Below are 20458 nucleotides of genomic sequence, written 5' to 3'. Positions count from 1 at the left end.
TTAACTGACGTCTGTTTGTGCAGCTCTGTGAGCTGATGGACACAGAGCACATGTCTTCTCTTATACACAGAAGTGAGATGGCTTTCTAAAGGTAGATCACTGGCCAGCGTTTTTGAGTTGTGAGAGCCACTCCAGAGATTTCTTTTAGAAAAACAGTCACCACTGGCAGCACATTTCAGTGACACAGAATGGATCTCAAAACTTGCTTACTTGTGTGACATATTCAACCTGCTCAATGAACTCAATCTGTCACTTCAGGGGAGAACAACACTGTGTTCAAGTCAGCAGATAAAGTGGCCGCATTCAAAGCCAAACTGAAATTACAGGGGTAACGAGTGAACATTGGGATTTTTGACATGTTTCAAACATTAGCAGAGATTTTGAAAGAGACTGAGCCAGGGCCTTCTTTCTCCCAGCTGGTGCATGATCACCTATCTCAGCTTTCAAAAGAGTTTGAGCATTACTTCCCAACCACAAAAGGCCCCTGAACTGGGAAGGAATGGATCTGCGACCCATTTGTGAATAAGCCAGGTGAATTGATTTTGTCCTTGCTAGAAGAGGATCAACTGCTTGAGATCGCAAATAACGGTGGCCTTAAAAGTATGTCTGAGACAACTTCAAATCTCTATATGTCTGGATGAAAGTCAAGGCAGAATATCCTGAGATTGCCACAAAAGCACTGAAAGCCTGCTTCCATTTCCAACATCCTATCTTTGTTAAGCAGGGTTTTCTGCAGTGACAGCAACCAAAACGAGATTACAGAATAGAAGTTTGCACCAGGGACATAAGCAACACACTTCGGGTGTCACTGTTTCCCATCACCCCCAGATGGGACCATCCAGTTGCAGGAAAGCAAACTCAGGGCTCCCACTGCTTCTGCATTATGGTGAGTTGTAGAATCATTTCATTATATATTACAATGTAAAAATAATAGAAATAAAGGGCACAATAAATATAATTCGCTTGAATCATCCCGAAACCATCCCCCCCCGCACCGTCCGTGGAAAAATTGTCTTCCATGAAGCTGGTCCCTGGTGCCAGGGAGGTTGGGGACTGCTGATTTAAAGTGTACAACTTAATGGTTTTTATTATATTCATAGATATTTGCAACCATCATCACAGTGAGTTTTATAACATTTTAATCACCTCAGAAAGAAATCCTGTATCTTTAGCTATCATCCCCCATTCTTCCGTCAGTCCTCCCCCAACCCCTGTTGTAATCAGCCACTAATCTACTTTCTGTCTCTGTAGATTGCCTATTCTAGGCATTTTATATTAATGGAACCATATCATATGTGGTCTTTTGTGAATGGCTACTTTCACTGAGTGTAATGTTTTCAAGGTTTGTCCATGTTGTAATATTCCATTATATGGACATACAACAATTTGTTTATCTGTTCATCAGTTGACAGACATATGGGTTGTTTCCACCTTTTGGCTATTGTGAACAATGCTGCTGTAAACATTCGTGTACATGTTGTTGTGTGGACAGATGTTTTCATTTCTCTTGAGTAAATTCCCAGGACACAGCGTTGGTTTTTGATACACATAGATTGAATTCATTGTAACTGCCGTATGGTACTGCATTGTGTTAATAAGCCTCGTTTTATTTCTCTCTCCTGCTAATGGACAAGTTGGTGGTTTGTTTTTTTTGTCTTCTGTTCACAGTGCTGCAGTGATGTCCTTATATGTACCTCCGTATGTGTAAACGGGGACTTTCCAAAGGATGACCTTCACAAATGGAGGGTGAGCACATCTGGAACTTTCTACTTTTTGCCAGACTTCTTGCCAACATTGCTGCAAACATGTTCACATTTAGCATCAAGGTATAAACATTCTGATTTCTCTACATTTTCCCAAAACTCAGTGTTATCTGACAACTGTTTTTTTGCCAGTGTGATGGCTCTGACTTGGTGTTTCAGTAGTTCACGTCTATATTCATTTCTCTGTGTAATAGTGAAGTTGAGCAGATTCTCATCTTTATTGATCATTTTCATTTCCTCTGCAGTTAATTTCTTTCTTAATTTTTGTCTGTTTTCCATTGAGTTATATAGTTTTTCTCTTATTAATTTGTAAGATAACTTTTAGATATTCATTTTATGTCTATTAAAAAGAGATTGCAAAGATGCAAGGTCGTCTTCTGGTCTAAAGTGTTTTCCCCAAATTCAAAAAAATTAAAAATTTTTTCCAGCTTTATTGAGATATATTTGACATATAACGTTGTGTAAGTTTAAGGTGTACAATATGATGATTTGATACACTAATAACATCGCAAAATAATTACCACAACAGGGTTAGTTAGTTAATACATCAATCACCTCACATAATTTTCTTTTTCTTTTTTTTCCACACTATTTTAAATATTTATTTATTTATTTATTTTTGGCTGTGTTGGGTCTTCGTCTCTGTGCGAGGGCTTTCTCTAGTAGCGGCAAACGGGGGCCACTCTTCATTGCGGTGCGCGGGCCTCTCACTATCGCGGCCTCTCTTATTGCGGAGCACAGGCTCCAGATGTGCAGGCTCAGTAGTTGTGGCTCACGGGCCTAGTTGCTCTGCGGCATGTGGGATCCTCCCAGACCAGGGCTCGAACCCGTGTCCCCTGCATTGGCAGGCAGATTCTCAACCACTGCGCCACCAGGGAAGCCCTGTAGGCTCATTTTTAATAAACACTTCTCCCCAGCTCTTAACCCATCCCAGGGCTGTGAGAACTGAGAGGGTTTGCATTTGCTTCTGCCAAGTACCTCACCAGTTTTGAGGCCATAATTGGTTCACTTTTTGGTGTGGGAGTTCCTAAATATAGGCTAGTGTGAATTTGGATGCCTGCACTACACAAGGTGCAGACAGGGTGACCAGCTGTCCTGGTTTGCCTAAGCCTGAGGGGGTTCCCAGGATCCAGGACTCTCAGATTTAAAACCAGGACAGTCTTGGGCAAACTCTGACCACTGATCACCTTAAGTACAGGCCTACTTTCAATTACTTTCACTCAGGGAAGAATTGTTTTCCCACCCAAATCTCAGGCAGAGATGGACAAGCTTCTATATCATGTCCCTGACAAGGATAATACTTTCAAGTCCACCTTGCCAATGAGGCTGCTACCCTTGGGAGCTCCTCGCTTTATTCCAGAATCTTTGTTCCTACTCCCCTCTCACTTGGTTCAAAGGTCCTGTCTCTGGTACCCGCACAGAGTATTAGGATGCCCCTATGCCAACCCCACTCTGATACTCATCCAATAGCTCATGTGCTTTCAACTTGTTTTAATTCCACCTTTGTCTCAGGCAACTGAGTGTTCCTCTTCTTGCTTGTGAGTTCATTGTGCATTTAAACATTTTGTTTTATTTTTGCAGCATTTCTAAGTCTTTATAGCTAGAGGATGGTCATGTTATCTCATCTGCCATCTTGCCAAGAGCAGAGCTCTTCCCATAACAAATTTTAACCAGCCTGCCTGGCCCTGCAACAACATAGCCTATAAAATCCATAAAATACAGCAAATTTTAAATGATTCCAGTTGATAGAACACATGGGTTTGCCAAACAACAGACACTGGATAACTTTTGTGTATTAGTGAGGGTTCACCAGAGAAACAGAACCAATAGGACATACAGAGATATATTCAAGAGGAGATTTACTATAGGAATTGGCTCACACAATTATGGAGGCCAGTAAGTCCCACGATCTGATGTCTGTGAACTGGAGATCCAGGAAAGCCCATGGTGTAATTCAGTCCAAGTCCAAAGGGACCAATAGTGTAAGTGCTGGTTAGAGCCCAAAGACCCAAGAACCTGTCTGAGCAGGAGAAGATAGATGGCCCAGCTCAAGCAAAGAGAGCAAATTTACCCTTTCTCTGCCTTTTTGTTCTATTCAGGCCCTCGAGATTGGATGCTGCCTGTTCACATTGGTGAGGGCAATCTTTTAATCTCAGTCTACCAAGTCGAATGCTAATCTCTTCTGGAAACACCCTCACAGACACACCCAGAAATAATGTTTTACCAGTTATCTGGGCATCCCTCAGCGCAGTCAAGTTGACACAAAAAATTAACCATCACAATGTGATTCACTATTTCTATAAATTATTTCTAACACAATGCTGTGCAGTAGAAAATATAATTATTGTTTAGTGAAACAGACACAAGAAATTCTTCTTTATGGCGTCTGTAGAAAAAAAAAAGTCCCAACACTTTGACATGGGGTAGATAATCTATGGGATTTGGTTTTTTAAAAACACTGATATTGATCAGCTCTCCAGCACCAAATCTATTTTGTCTCCATCTCTGTGAGAATTGGCTGTGGCAGTGCCAATGCTGTGCCCCATCCTGAATTGTTGGTTCAGGAAAAGGTGACCCCCTAGAAGAAAAGGTGGATGTGAAATCTGTGAACCTTAATGGTGTAGAAAAGCCCCTCTGCTGGACCAGAGCCACACATCCTAGGTGAGATTAAGTTGGAGGCTCCCATCCACACAGTAACCAGAGTTATTCAGTGAAAAAAGGAGCATATTACTTTTCTAGAAATTTTGTAGAAAGGAAAAACAAAATCTTGCAAATAAGATAATCTCACTAAAGTAATGTCTCTGAAACCCCAAGCTTTCAATGTAAAAAAAATTAGCCTAGAGAAGTAAATACTATGTATATATTTTTGTTCTAGTCTTAATGATCCTACATATTCTTATACCTTGAACTTTTGAGAACTAGCACCAGAAAATGTGAATAAGTAAGCGCTTCTTACTTTTATCCCTACTGCTGGCAGAGGGGACTTTACTCCTGAAAGATTTCATTGAATACTGGATAAATGGCATTCAGGAGGTTATTTGCCTTTTGAAACTGGGCCAGGTATGTTGGTTTCGTACCCAACAACCATTTATTCTTCTTTGCTCACCAATTCCTGATTTCGTTGGGGTTTCTGCCTTTTCCCCATTTGGCTCTGGTGTAAATCCTGATTCATCTTAGTCAGTCACCGGAGTTCCAATTTTGTAGCCTGTAATTGGGTATGGGGGTGGGCATGAGAGCCAATGAGAATTAAGAGGAGATCTGGTGGGCATTTTCTAGCAAAGAAATTCTTCTTTAAAAAAGACAAATGATAAGCAATTTGTCTCTTATTTGACTGCACATCTACATTTGCCAGTGATGTTTGCAGTTTGGGAAATCATCTCACGAGTTTGAGGGGAGCTTGATAAGAACAAGGCCAACATGCTGAGGTTGGCATAGTGGAATGAAGAATAAACCAAGGTCCTGGTGTCCTTGAGCTGTGTTATTGAGCCACGCTAGAGCCAACCTATGCTAGGAAATATTGTTACATAAGTTGTAATTGCCCTTACTGTTTACGCCAGGTGAGGTAGGATTTTCTGTTATTTACAGCCCAAGTCATCCTACTTGATACAATAGCAATCTTTAAGGGTCTTGGCTTAAAACCACTCAACTGGCCCTTGCAAGATTTGGAGGCCAGGGGCAGAAAGGATTTGAGAAATTCAACTTCCCAGACAGCCTAGTGGGAGGAGGGATGATAAATGTGAAACGAGGAGGCCGTGGGGTGTGACATCAAGACTATTTCTAGAAATCTATCTGAGGTGCAAAATCTCCATTACCCATTTCAAGAGAACCTTCTAACGCTGCTGGAGGTGCCTACCGGCTGATGATTCCAGGTTCAGGCTACCGTGGTTTAATTAGCAATGGGGCTCTTGCCTGCATCAAAAGTACAAAATTCACTGGTTTTTCTTTTCTCCTGAGGTACAAACACTGTCCAAGATGCGTGACACTGCAGGGAGGAAGGAGGGATGAGGAAAACCTGTTTATTTAGCACCCACCCTGCGGCAGTATTGGAGTCTCAGAGGTTGAGCTGCTTGTTTTGCAATTTAAAAAGGGTGAGAGACTTTCTACAACTTTTCCTGAGTGAATATACAACAGTTCCAAGCAGCCGGTAACTGCCAAAGAACAAAAGAAACTGATCTTTTGTTTTGTTTTGTTTGCTTGTTTTTTATTTTCTCTTAACATTGGAAACAGCTGGTGGCCAAGGAAGGCTCTGAGGTTTCCAACTGCAAGGCTGTGCTGGACACACCGAGGCAGGTCTTGGGGCTGCCATGAATTCCAGTGCAGGAGGGGAGATGTCTACACAAGACAGACAGAAGGACTTGCTCCAGAATTTCCTTCCTAGGAAGGCCATGCTCTCTGCAAGGTCCTGCCAAAATAGGAAAATACCCAGAGCAACAGATGCCCATCCTTCCGCCCTGCTCCCCACTCCATCCAACCACGGAAGGCTGATGGCAAGTTGGATTCCTGATGTGCACTGTTACCACCACTCTACTGCATCTAGCTCTACAGAGACATGAAGACATGTCTTAATTTTTTGGTGAGGGGAGGGGTAGTGGGGAAGAAATATTCTAGTGCCTAGCAATATGTTTCAGACTGTACCCAGGAATTATTAAAGGAGACTCAGAAAATGCAGTGCTCTCTTCCTAGCACTGCTGTCTCTCCCTTTCCTCTGGTGTTCACATCTGCAGCTAGGCTGCCGAGTCTCCAAGACTCCCTAGGTCCCTGCGCTAGAGCAAGGCAGGTGAGAGGGAGGCTAGCTTCTCACCTGTTATGATTTTCCTCTGTCAATAATTGAGATGGATTCTGATGGGGAGGAAAGTGTAAAAAAGGGTCTTGCACTCTTCCTCTGTTTCCTGCTTTCCTTTGTGTCTGCATTAATCAACTGCCTGATGCTTTAGTCACAGCTTGCTGGAGTCCAGAGAAATACTTGGGATTTAGAAATCAAACAAAAAGATAATCACCCAGAAATCAGATTTAAATCTGCAGTGACTAAAGTTGCTTTGTTAGGGAAATAAAAGTGGTAAGAAGCTTTTTCTTCTAAGGCTACTGAACAGTTGTAGCTGGCACAAACAGGTTTGGGGCTGTTTGCATTGAGTGATGTGAAACCCACCTTGCATGTGGAAACAGGCTGTATTTACTTTGATTTTAAAGTTCTTGCAGTCACTCAGAAAATGGGGGAACAACTCCTTGCTCTGATTTAGAAGAACTGATGCTTTCCCTATTAATTGTCAAGGCTCAAAATAATACAAACTTGCTTTTGGTTGGATCCCAAATGCCACCCTCACATCAGGAAAATGAGAAGACAAATATGCCATGGGAGCCCAGTGTAGGCAAAAATTGTAATACGTGTCACACTGTCATTTTACAAAGTGACTTTTTAAAATAGCAAATAAATAAATAAAGCCAGAAAAACCCCACAGAGACATGTTAATGCCTCAACCTGGAACAATAAAGCTCTGTTAAAAACACTTGCCATTAGCCACCATCTGCTGTCAGCAGTTGGGGGTAATCTTTATGTCCTCTTGACAGCTTTGCCTCATTCCCCCTTTATGAAGCAAAAACTCTACGGTGGACAAAACATTCAGGGGTAAGGATCCCTCAGTTCTGCAGCTTTTCAGAGCTCCGAGCTTGGTGGCCAAGAGTCAATAGTCTGTTCACGGTGCTCAGGGGTGCATATTGAATTGGAAAAAATTTGCTAACTGTATTTCCTTCCCCACACATACTGCTCTGTTCCTGTCAGCATTTTCTGCGCAAATCAGAGGTAAGGTGGGCTCCCTGTCCTTGACATATTTGGGGATTTAGGAAAATAAGAAAATGGCTTTCTCGCTCGGCTCTGATAAATGAGGGAAGCTGTGTGCCGCAGCAAGATTCTCTTGATCAGAATTCCCCCAGTGCACCTGCATTTTTCCCCCATTTGACCTTGTACTTTTAGACTCTTTAGTAAATATAATTCTTGTTCACACCAAAAATAAACTTATTTTCTCCTTGTAGGGCTGTAGGTTCAGAAATCTTAAAAAACCATTAGCAAGATAGATGACAGAGTCCCATGCTCCCTGACAATTTGGCAGAGAACGCTTGTGCAGAAAGAGGCCCAAAGATGCTATTAATATTCTGAGTGCATTGAGACCACTGCTTTCCATGTTTCAGATATAATCTTACTGCATATGAAGAATATGACTAGAGAAGGGAACGCAATGCAGGTAGAATGTCTGAATGACACTCGCCTGTCGTCATTTTTCCCCTGTGGGGTTTTTCCCTATCTGGCTCTCTGTGATGGCACAGAGCCATAAAATGCACTGGATGTTCTAGAATGGTCCTTCTCCAGTTTTTGGACTACGTGAACTTCCTTGGGACAAAGTTCCTGCATTCTTTTGTGAACCTGCTTGTCACCGTAGAGGAAATGGACTGAGGCCATAGACACAGTCACCGGGCAGGCGGTTTCTTCAATCATCTTCAATCCCAAGGGTAGTGCCCTCTGACCCACTCCAATCATGCTTATTGAGGTCATGCCCTGCCCTTTGACTTCATTTTTGTGCCTTCAGGTAGTACACTGAGAGAGAAAATGGGATGCAGGGGAGGATATACTTTCCTTCACCGACAATTTCTCATTCTCCTTACAGCTATCCAAGGACAGTATTCCTTGCATTAATCTCAAAAGATGGTGTACTTTCCATTTAAACGAGTAATCATAGGGACAACATCACTTTGAATCCATCCTGAGCACTCATGCTCTATTGGGAAAAGTTGCTCTAAGCACAAAACGTATCTCTTCCTTTTCTTTTCTTTTCCTCTTTTTTTGGGTTACAGTTTTAAAATTTATTCTTTGTTCTTTTTTTCTTTCTTTTTCTTTTTTTTTAAAGGAATTGCCTCCATCTCTCTTGGTTTTACTTTTTTTTTTTTTTTAATTTATTTATTTATTTTTGTCTGTGTTGGGTCTTTGTTTCTGTGCGAGGGCTCTCTCCAGTTGCAGCAAACGGGGGCCACTCCTCATCGCGGTGCGCGGGCCTCACACCATCGCGGTCTCTCTTGTTGCGGAGCACAGGCTCCAGACACGCAGGCTCAGTAGTTGTGGCTCACGGGCCCAGTTGCTCCGCGGCATGTGGGATCCTCCCAGACCAGGGCTCGAACCCGTGTCCCCTGCATTGGCAAGCAGATTCTCAACCACTGCGCCACCAGGGAAGCCCCTGTTCTTCTTTTTTCAACCTTAAACTGGCCATGGATTCACCCAGACCAAAAGTGCCACACTGTATACTGGACTGCAGTCATCTGCAAAACTCTAGGGAACCAGCAGACGCTCTTCTTAAGGGCAAGAACCACCACTCTAGGAATTGCTGTTCTCTTGAAAGATTCCAATAATGAATATTTTGCATAGATATATGATTCACGGGTCAAAAGTTTCCTTCATCTAGTTGTACTGTGATGGTCTTTCAGGCAACATGAAGGACCTAAGCCTAGAATAACTTTAATAATGGGAGTTTATTGCAATCCCTGTGGTATATCACTTGCCCTCATGGAGAATAAGAATGCCCACTGTTTGGAATATTGCTCAGGCTCAAAGAAGGAATTGTCTCAGTGCAAATCAGTCATCATAATTCCCAGGAGAGAGGATATGATCAGGTTAGTTTTCACCATTATGTACCAAACACCCGACGTAATCAGAGGTTCACCTCATGGTCAGATGGTCTTCCTCGTGTCTAGACCAGTCATCATTTTCATCAACTTTATCACCATTATCATCCCCAACACTTACACAGGCCCTGTTTTAAGCATCTGACATACATAAACTCAATTTAATTGTGTCAACAACCCCATGAAGTAAACACTACCATTATTTGCATTTTACAGATAAGGAAGTTAGGCACAGCAAGGTTAAGCTACTTGCCCAAGGTCACCCAGTAACCTTGGAGGAGCCAGAATGCTGGCGTAGGGCCCATGCTATTAATTGACAGCTCATTCAAACATGCATGCTGGCCAAGGCTTATTGGGGATCCCCGATTCAGTCAGGGAGGCTGATTAACGTGATAATGCTTCCCTGGGTCCTAGAGGCCCCTTGCTCTGCTGGTTAAATTTCTTTGATTGCTGGATCCTGGGGAAGTTCCAGGATCCTCAGGGAAGTGCTGGTGCAGCCGTTTTAGGATTGGAGGGAGAGGCTGTTCTCCAATTGGTAAGGAGGAAGTATTTTGGTATTTTAATTATGGGCCGTCCCCAGTGGCACGTACAGCCCTCTGAACATGTATGCACACTTACAGGACTCAAATACAGCTTAGTTCTCCTTCATTGAAAGTCCCTTTTCCTCTAGCCAAAAATAAAGGCACCAGTTATACCACCTTCCCTCCAACACATACATTCATTCTCCCGTTTCAGTAACCAGTAATGAAAATTGGTACAATTTATTTCAGAATCAAGCAATTTCTACATGTGTAATTTTGGACTCTGTATCCAGAATTAGTTCATATGTTAGTTCATATGAGATTAGTTCAGATAGCAAAGTTCACATGTATAACTCATTTTCTAAGATTATTATTATAAGGGAAAACTATGTTCTGAGGACCAGACGGCATCTCCTTTTGCATTTAAAAGATACAGGTCTGGTTAACAATGCAGTAGTATCTAGCTATACTCTAAGTTGAGCCCAAGTGAAATTAGGAAAGAGTCAAATATATTTAGAACTCATTTATAAAAAGACTTCATTTAATGAGATTAGCAATCCTTGAAAGAATGAAGAAGGCAAATACTGGTGTAAAGCTAAAATTACCACCCAGTACTTTAAACACTTGTGCTGACTTAAATATGTTACTGAATGCAAATAACACACCCTAAGAGAAAAACTGTTTTAGGAGTAACACCCATTGAAAACAAATTCTGATTTCAAGTCCAATGTTGTAATCATCTTTCACACACAAGGTCCATATTATACTAGTGGAGGAATTGACTTACTTCATCAAATATAAGCCAAAAACAGCCTTTCCCCTCCCCCACCAAATTCTGAGTGAGCAATTGTAACCTGGACAAGGTAAAACACCTCCTTTTTATGCCTTGTAAGTTTCATTAGTAGGCAGTTCGAGTGTTAAAAAAACAGTCGTCACAACCACCCAGGGCAGTCAAAGTGGTTTTCAGTTGCTTTCCCTTCACCTATCAGAAAAGATGCATTAAGGAGATTCTGTGAGGTCCTGAAGCAGGCAGGATTCTGGGTTAGTTCCAAGGGTCTCATAGGCAATTCTTCTGGAATTATTTCTAATTCAAAGAAGACAAATTTAAGGAAGGAAGGGGGCAAATCTCTTGGATGTGCTATCACCTGGAGAAGCTTCAGAGCCTCACCCTCACTTTAAAAAAAAAAAAAACTGTAATAAACAGGCTGAATGGAATACCTTGAAATTGCCTTGGAGGATCAAACTCCAGCGTGATGAAAGTGTGAAAACTCCATTTCTCTCTTATTAAAATGGTCCCAAGCCTGGGGCATTTAATCTGGAAAGTCTGTTTTTGTTTGTCTCCAGTTCTCCATGAATAGGGGACCAGCATCTGCCGATTGTCAAAGTTGCCGGGGGGTGGGGGGGAGACAGGATTGAACACATCTGATGTGGCAGCTCTTCTCACATCCCAAGTCTTTACATTTTCCATGTTGTGCCTGAATTATATGCCCAGGAGAATTTAAGTCCTCTTCTCTGATAGCCTTGTAGCTTATATCAACTCTAAGTTTTAGAAGAAATAAGGAAAACTTACAGTGTTGAAAATGGTCCCTTTGTGACAACAGTATCCCTCAGTTTGATACCTACTCAGGTTGAGAGCGTTCCCTTAACCTCAAACGCACCAGTCCTTCATAAACCACTTCTCCTCTAGAGGATGGAAGTACGGCCCAGCTCGATACTCTAATCCCAGTTACAAGCCAATGGGGTGGATTTACTATAATTACAGGGTTCCTGAGCTTCAGGTTAAGACTTACTTCCTTGACTTTAAAGGACAAAGGTCACTCTCGTTTGACATATTCCATTCTGGGGGGCCATTTTCTTCTCTCTTTATTAGAACTGCAGTGTTTTAAATGAGGACAGCAATGAGTAATGACCAAGGATAAAGGTAGAATTGAGGTCAAAGAAAAATCTAATCATAACTTCTGAACCTTCTACCACCATCTTAATGCAATTTGAAATATAATTTCTATTCTAGGACAGGTGAGAAAACTCTTTGCCATAATCCAGTCAATCTTAGGGGTTTTTCTTCCCCTCACCTGCTAAAAGTCACCCAGTGAAAGAATCTGAGAAGCACTTCTGGTGGGATATTTATACTGTGGTATATCTAACTTTGTCAAACTTTTGTCTATATATTTGTGTTGATTCTTGACTCTTTAAGAGGTGGCCCAAGTCAACTGGTTCATTCTACAGAAGAAGACACTGAGCTCTCTGAAAGAGGAAGTGACTTACCTAAGATTCCAGTGTGAGAGAGAAGAAAACCTGAGATTAGATGTCAACATTCTCAATACTTATTTGAGTTCATTACAACCCCATGCCCAGTGATACAATCCACCACTTGAATAAAAATCAAGTTACAGTAGCAACTTCCAATCCACTGAATGGGAAGAAGATTTGGTAGATGAATATCCATGCAAGAGGAAGGAGAAGAATCTAGGGTTCAATCTAATCTAAGTTCAATCTAACTTTGTTCCCCAAGCTCACAATATACTTTTCTCAAATAATTTATTTTTATATACCAGGTACAATTTTACATTCAACATGAGACGGAAGTAGGGTGCGTTTCCAATTGAAGGTTAATCCAAGGTAGGTCATGGGTAGAATTTTATTGGGAAGGGAATTGAAAACATGTGTTTGAAGTTACCTACAAGACACTCACTGCTTATTTCAGATGCCTCATGTCTCAAGTCCATTCACGATCCAGGACTCTCTAAGCCATGGACATAGCCATCACTCATCAGGAATAAACTCTGAAGCCTAATTTATTTTTCTACAGCAATTCAGTAGGTTGTCTTCCCAGTTTAAAAAATGTATAAATCAGAGCTTCTTTTAAGAACATCTATGTGCTAGGGGAATTTAATGTTTTAACTTTGAATTAAGGTAAAATCTACATGCAGAACAGTGCATGTAAGTGTTTCTTTTGCTGAATCATCACAGACTGAACACATTCACATAAGCAACAGCTAGATCAAGAAACAGCACGTTACTAACATCCCCTCTGGCCCCCTTTCAGTCACTAACAAACCCCCCGCAGTAATCACCTTCCTGCTTTCTAACCACACACTAGTATCTCCTGTTTTGTCCTTATAAATGGAATGGTGTAGTATGTACTTTTTGGGGTGTGACTTCTTTGGCTTAGTCTTGTGTCTGTGAGAATCACCCATATTGTTGCATGTATTTCTAATCGTTCATCCACGGTGCAACTATATTACGGTTTACTTAACCAATCTACTCTTGTTGGGTGTTTAGGCATTTATCCTAAAGATGTTTTATTGTGTTGAATTGTTTGTAGAAAACATTATCTCAAAGGTAATAAATTCACCTTTTAGAAGAGTGGTATATTCCACTGAAGGAAAATACTAGCTCACACTACGGAATTATTTTTCCAAAATCTAGTTTGTTTTTCTCTGCATGTGTGTGTACATTTTAATTTACTGTCTTCCCAAGCAACAGTTTCCATTGAGCCTTTCAGAGGCTAGAACCTCGGGCTGCACTAAGGAGCCTGCTACAGTCAAAATGAATGGCTAAATTCCTGTGACATTAGTAAACAGGTAACTCATTTCCCATGTCATTGCTCCTCACCTCAAGCTGGTTAGCCAGCTCTTTTCAAAAACCCCAACTTGTTTGACCTACTACCCGTTACAGTCTGTTTCAGGTCCTTCAAGGTATAAAATACAATCTTGTCAAAGTGAAGACACCTGCTCCCGGCAGGGGGGGTTACTCACCAACTGCCAAGTCCTTTGTTACGGTGTCTAGAAACAAAATGATCTTTCCATCTGGAATGTGTCTACAACTGTGACTGCTGGCCTTGGGTTGACTGCCAACCTCTGGTAGCAGGATGAGGCAGAGAAACATGGGAGGAGGGCACTGGGAAATGGATTCTGATGAGGTCTTGATATTGTGATTTTAAAGTTAATTTTCTCCAAGGGAAGAGTATTTACATCCAGGGTGACCTCAGCAAAATGCACTCTTTCTAAGTCTGGTTTCTCCTTCTGTGACTCCAGTTCTAGCGTATTCACTTCTTCTGGGCTATTTTGAATTTTTGAAAAGACTTTCATTAATTTTCATTTTTCTCTAAAATAATCTCCTTTATGGAAGACAAACTCCTGATTGGGTTCCCAGGCTTTCTTCAAGGCGGGAGAAGCCAGTGGGCCTCTGCGCTACTTCACTCCCTTCCATGACAGCATGGGACGTTGGAATCCTCCAGTGGCCTCCATCAGGAAGACAGCTCTGTCACAATGACACATGTGGGTTAGCCCTTTGGCAGTCTGGGGCCATTGCAGGAGGCTCTTCTTTCTAGCTGTTATTTAACACTGTGAGTCGAGTCCACTTGATGTTTAATGGATGCATTTTCTAGTACCAATCCGCTTATTTCTGACTGAAAATTATCAATGTCCCCACGGTTTCCAACTGCCTGCTCCTCGGAGTCATGAGGAAGTGGAAGACTTCTGAAAAGGCTGGCTTTATTTCTATCTCCACTGGGTGCCTGGAACATAACCAGATACAGTTTTCAGGTGGCAGATTTTTTTTAAAAATCGCACAATGGAAAGTGTACACTAAAATAAAGAAAGCATTTAAAAATTTTTAAATATATTTCAAGATTACCATTCTCTATTGAAACTCATTTCAAAGAACTTTAAGGTTTCAACTAGGGACTATTATTTGATGTAATTGCTGTGGATGGGGAAAAGGCCACCCAGTTTGATGCTTTAAGACAGAGTAATGAGAAAGAAAAATTTAACTATCTCAAGGCGTCCTATAAATTGGAAAGCCCAGCACAAATGTATTGTTATTTTAATTGGCCCTGAGGAATTATATGTTTAACAATTGTCTAAATGTCCTTGGTCTTCACATTGAGTGAAATCTTGAAAAACAGCGATCACCAAACTGCAAAACAAAACCTGCTCCCATTGTAGAAGCCCAGTAGTAATCTCTCACCCTAAATTTATTTCCACCAAAGGTAAATAACCTCCCAAGGGCTCCATCTTTGTTTCCTATTTAAAACAACACTAATCACCAACTAATCTAGCTCGCTCTTAACAAACTATTGTGTTCTAACAAGTCTGGTTTTGTTTATTTCTTTTTCCTTCTCCAGGGAGAAAAAAAGGATGAAAAAAGGTAGGTATTGTTTTGAGGTCAGCAAGGAGATGTACGTAAGAAAATTAAACTACCGGGGGAATCAACTCCATTTAGCCATAAAGCATTTCTCCCTGCAAGCTCAGGAAGGATTTCCAATTATTTACAAACAAATAACATTGTGTAGCTCCCTCAGTATTATAGATAAGTCACCAGAAAACAACTAGGTTGACAAAATTGCCCAGCAGCCCATTAAGTATACAGCTCTGCTAAAAATCCGCCGGATCGTCCCTCTGTGGAATTTGCTAAGGAAACAGAGAATGGAGTGAGTTTCCCACCAGACATCTGGAAGCCATGAAAGAAGTAGCAGGAAATGGCTTATACCACTGATGTACTGTCATCAGTTGAAGTACTGGTTGTCATGTTTGGGTGTGGGGTGTGTGTGTGTGTGTGTGTGTGTGTGTGTGTGTGTGTGTGTGTGTGTGCACGCCTGTGATTGAGGGGGAGAGAGAGAGAAAGAGAGGGCATAAATGGATGGTAAACATCCAGTAAATGTTCTGGATCTTCTAACTGTGAATGAATGTTTTATTACAGTCTGTCCAGGGATAGCTCAGCTTAGTAATGGCTAGAGAAAGGTTTTTTTCTGGTTCAGTTTTTGGAAGTGAAAAGTTATTTTCTTCATCTGAAAGGCCTTTCTTCTGGTTCAGTTTTTGGGAGTGAATAGTCATTTTCTTCATCTTAATGTAGATAAATTCCTATTGTACTATGGTACAATTGGAAAGGAATCCAGCCATGCTAAGCCTTAGTTTAGTGGTGCATATTTAAAATCCTAGCAAGCAACATTTTTGAAAGTTTATCTTTTATTTTCTAGTCTCCTAAGGTGCCTTCTCTACAGACATTGAGAGAGGTCCAGGTCACTTCTGTATTTGGGAGTAGGGTTGGGGTGGGGTGGGGTGGGGCTCTTCGTACACTATAAAATAAAAATAAGTGCCAAATAAAAATTACAGAAGCTTATACAAGTTCAATATTTGCATTTAAGATACTCTTACTTGGGACTTTCCTGATGGTGCAATGGTTAAGAATCGCCTGCCAATGCAAGGAACATGGGTTCGATCCCTGGTCTGGGACGATCCCACATGCCGCAGAGCAGCTAAGCCCGTGCGCCACAACTACTGAGCCTGTGCTCTAGAGCCCGCGAGCCACAACTACTGAGCCCACGTGCTGCAACTACTGAAGCCCGCGGACCTGGAACCTGTGCTCCACAACAAGAGAAGCCACCACAATGAGAAGCACGCACACCACAACGAAGAATAACCCCCTCTCACTGCAACTAGAGAAAATGCCTGCGCGCAACAATGAAGACCCAACGCAGCCAAAAAAGAAAAAGATATTCTTACCTTCAATTCAGAAAGTACAATTTAATAAAATTGTGCCATTCAAAATGTAATTGGAGGATTTATTTTAAAATTTAAATTATATCACCTATAAGTATTATAATCTGGTAATGGGATGAAAGTTTAAAATTATTTGGTGAACATCATCTTCTTCCAATCCTGTTGGTTCACTTCTGTAATTAAATATATAAATAACATTATTTGGATATAATGTCAGAAATCTAAAATTTAGGCAGTAATTGAATGGGAGACCCTGACCACAGGGACCTTTGCCCCTTTCACACTCTTGATAGGCCATCACTTACTTCATTCTACTTGTTCACGATGGTAAGTAAGTTTTGGGAGTGGGAAGTGATTTGAGGAAATAGGTGATTCTTACCATTGGTTTTCAAAGGCAAGTCCATGGGCTGTCACCTGCTTCAGAATCATCTGGGCTTTCCATTAGAAATTTAGATTCTTGGTCCCCACTTTGAACCCTTTGAGTCAGTATTTTGGGGTGAGTCTTAGGAATTTGCATTTATTACAATGCTTAGGTGATTTGGGGTGGGGGGGCAGAAATGTTTGAGAACCACTAAGCTATGGGGTTGGGATTGAAGGTAATAAAGCCTGATTTTAGATGTGACTAAAGTTGCAACCCAGAAACACTACTCTGCTCACATTCTGGCTGGAAGTGACACCTTATGGCAGCCATTTTTTTTTTTGCTTACCTCCTATCATTGGGGCCACCTAAATCACTCCAGTGGATTGGGAACCACTGGGAATATTTTGAGCTGGCCAGTCTTAAAATCCATTTTTTTTTTTTTTTTTTTTTACCAACCTAGTTCTGTTCTTGTGATGAAACACAAGCAACCTGGGCTCAAGGAGCTCCTGCAGTATTCTTACTAGTGTGGTCTTGCAGACAGCACCATGGAGGTTCTAGAGAACCATGAAAAATTCCTGTGTACTACCATGCCTCACCCATTACCCTGGGGCAAGAGTCCACCAGGGAGGTGAAGGAGGGTTGGCAGGATAGCACTCTACCATCCCATAGTGGCCCTACCCTACATACTCTGCCTCCTGCTCAACTCAGAGAATCCATAGGCTAAAATCCTTCCCCAGGAGTGACATGGAAGCTCAGAGATTCGTGGCCAATAAGAATATGTTTTTTCTAAGAACTTAAATGTGGGTCAGCCCTCCCCACTCCATCCCTACTTTCACACTGTATTTTACTTGAATAGAGAATGAATATGTTCAATGGGTAAAAAAAAAAATGCCTGAGCCCTCCCATGGAAAAGGACCTGGAAGAATCCAAAGAACAGAGCTAAACTAGCACCGGAGACTGTTTACAAGGAGATGAGCCCTTGTCTGGCACTGCAACCTGCACTCTTCCCTGTAGCATAACCAGAGGACCAAGTACTCTGGCCACAGACAACTCTGGTAAGTTCTGAGGTAGCTGTCCTGGCTTGGGAGAGTCTTGGCTAGATTGCAGCCTTCACTGAGAAAAAGTGAGTGAAAGCTATAGGTAAACTATAAAGCAGTACATGTGTTAGTTGTTACTCTTATCATTAACAGAAATCAGCAAATTACAAGGTGATGTCATTTACTAATTAATCATCTCTTTTGATGGAGGAACTCTTAGCATGTTAAAACAAAGTTTTTTTAACCCAGAAAAGTTATACATTGTACTTGTTTGTTTGCATTTGTTTTGATTCTGAAAGTTACATTTCATATTTTAAAGGAAGATTTTGGGTACTGCTGAGAAGTATTGAATTCCTCCCATTTACTTCCTCCCCATTGAAATCCTTCAAATCCAGTGCAAATATCACCTTTATACAGTCTTCTGATGGCCCTCTCTCCAGCCAAAATTAACAGCTCCTTCCTCTGCATTTTGGAACTTTGTAATTGTGCCTCTTTTTGGCATTTCTGTCCCTCTGCCTTGTATGATAGCTGTTTCACCTCTCCTCACTAGTTAATGGCCTTTCAGGGAGCAGGGGCCATGCCATCTGTGCTTACCCATAAGCTTCTATCACAGTTTACAGAGAGCAAGTGCTCATGAAACATACACTAAATTAAAGTTTGTAGTCCTACAACAGAAGTCACAAACTGGCAGGTCATAGGCTAGAAGCATCTTTAAATTTTGACGTAATGGCCTATTGGCAGATTTCACATAAAACTTTGGATGTCTGGCATTTCCCACGGCTATCATCAGCTTGAACGAAGTGGCAGCTGTCCCTTTAAAGGGGGTATACTTCCTCTAGTTTTCTGCAGTTGCATTTCAATCACTTGATCATTTGTATTATCTGCCTGTCCTCTGTGGACACCCTTCTCACAGAGACACCATTCCCTTATCTCCTTTGACATTAGTCAAAACTAGCTGCCTCCGTTGATGGATGCATGACTGTGCTTATGGTGGAGGCTGTTCAGAACCAAAGACTGTATGTTTGCCTGGATCGATCATTTATAGGCCAACTGCCAAGTAATCAATTGGTTTGCTGTGCTCTATGATCTAATTTAAGGTGGCAAAACGTGATCTGATCATATATTGGTTAATTGTTTAAGGCTTAATGGCCTTAATACGAAGCAAACTTCAACCTGAAGCCAGTACAGATAAAATGAATATATACATTAATACCTAGTTCTCATTGGTCTGAGGCTCTACCAGCGTGATGCTTGTACAGTCTCCCTCCTTAATTATTTCTAGGAATCCCCCCAGGGACTACAAGTTGACAAGGCTTTTTCTACCTGAGAGCTCTATTTCCCCATGTCCCACTTTTTCCTTGACCTGCTCCAGGCTGGTATCTGATCCCACTGTGCTAGAGAAGAGTTCTGATAATCCTTCCAGGTCACCAAATGCAATGGATATTTTTTCAGGGCTCTTTGTATCCAGTCTCTTGGCAATCCTTGCACTATTTACCATGCTCCCTTTTTCTTGAAGTTCTCTTATTCTTTAGTCACTGTGATACCACGCTCTTCATATATTCCTACTGCCTACCTGGCTTCTCTTTGTCCAAAGCTTTCCCTTGCATATTTCTCTCCACCTGATCTTTAATATTTGAGTTCTTCAAGGCTGAGTCCTGGTCTTCTTTTCTTCTTCTTCTATATATTCTTCCTAAGAAACATATTCTTGTCCTCTACTTTAACTACTACTCATATGCCAGTGATATCAAAGTATATATTTATAGGCCATATTTTTTCTTTGTGTTCTAGACCATGTAAGTCCTTGTCTACATGACATCTTTACTTGGCTGTCTCAAGGGTATCTCAAGTTTAATTTATACAAATTCATATCTCCCTCCAAGGTTGGTCCTCTTCCAGGGTTATCTACCTAGTAAATACTACAGCCATTCAGTTGAGCAAGTGAGAAAACTGGAAATCATCTGCCTCACTCACCTCCCCACCAAATAAATAACCATCACCAAACTAGGACATTCTGCCTCCCAAATGCCTTGAATCTGTCCACTTGTTTCCGTCTATGTCATCCCCTACCGGTCTCAGTTACCATTATTTATCACCTGGACAACTTAGACAGTTTGTTAACTGGCTTCCTCCAGTTCATTCCTATGTTGAACCAGAAAAAATCCAGATGCAAATGTGAGCATGCTTAAAGGACCCTTTTAGTGTCTTCCCATTGCTCTTAAGGACCAGAATCCTTGAAAAGGCTGTGCATGAGCTGGCTTCTCCCTACTTCTTTTACCCCAGTCATAAATACCCTCCCAGGACTCTGCAAGCCAACCAACTTCTTTAGATGTCAACACAAACATCACTACCCCAGAAAGTCTTTCTTGACCCCCTTTAATTTATTTTTATTTATTTATTTTTGGCTACATTGGGTCTTTTTTTTTTTTTTAAGGAATGTAGTTTATTTATTTATTTATTTATTTATGGCTGTGTTGGGTCTTCGTTTCTGTGCGAGGGCTTTCTCTAGTTGTGGCAAGCGGGGGCCACTCTTCATCGCAGTGCGCGGGCCTGTCACTACCGCGGCCTCTCTTGTTGCGGAGCACAGGCTCCAGACGCACAGGCTCAGCAA

The 20458-nt window shown here is 41.5% G+C and overlaps 1 protein-coding gene across 7 annotated transcripts in view; it reads left to right on the top strand.

Moving 5' to 3' along the window:
- The window catches only part of LOC309627148 (uncharacterized protein), a gene marked incomplete at both ends in the record, with an annotated part of 116526 nt that extends 96299 nt beyond the window's left edge, over nt 1–20227 (top strand). For 2 of the 7 annotated variants that reach the window (XR_014243546.1, XM_082388864.1), the window contains one exon: nt 1669–20227. Coding sequence is in view for 1 of the 7 variants with exons in the window: in XM_082388864.1 (XP_082244990.1) it covers nt 1669–1679 (11 nt within the window). The remainder of the gene's footprint in view (nt 1–1668) is intronic. The other 5 variants (XR_014243543.1, XR_014243541.1, XR_014243542.1 and 2 more) reach the window with 5 other exon arrangements.
- Between the last annotated feature and the right edge of the window lie 231 nt (nt 20228–20458).

The sequence above is a fragment of the Balaenoptera borealis genome, assembly GCF_965194805.1.
Source record: "Balaenoptera borealis genome assembly, chromosome: 3".
NCBI lineage: Eukaryota > Metazoa > Chordata > Mammalia > Artiodactyla > Balaenopteridae > Balaenoptera > Balaenoptera borealis.
Note: the sequence above shows the minus strand (reverse complement) of the source record. Positions and strands in the feature narration are given on the sequence as shown.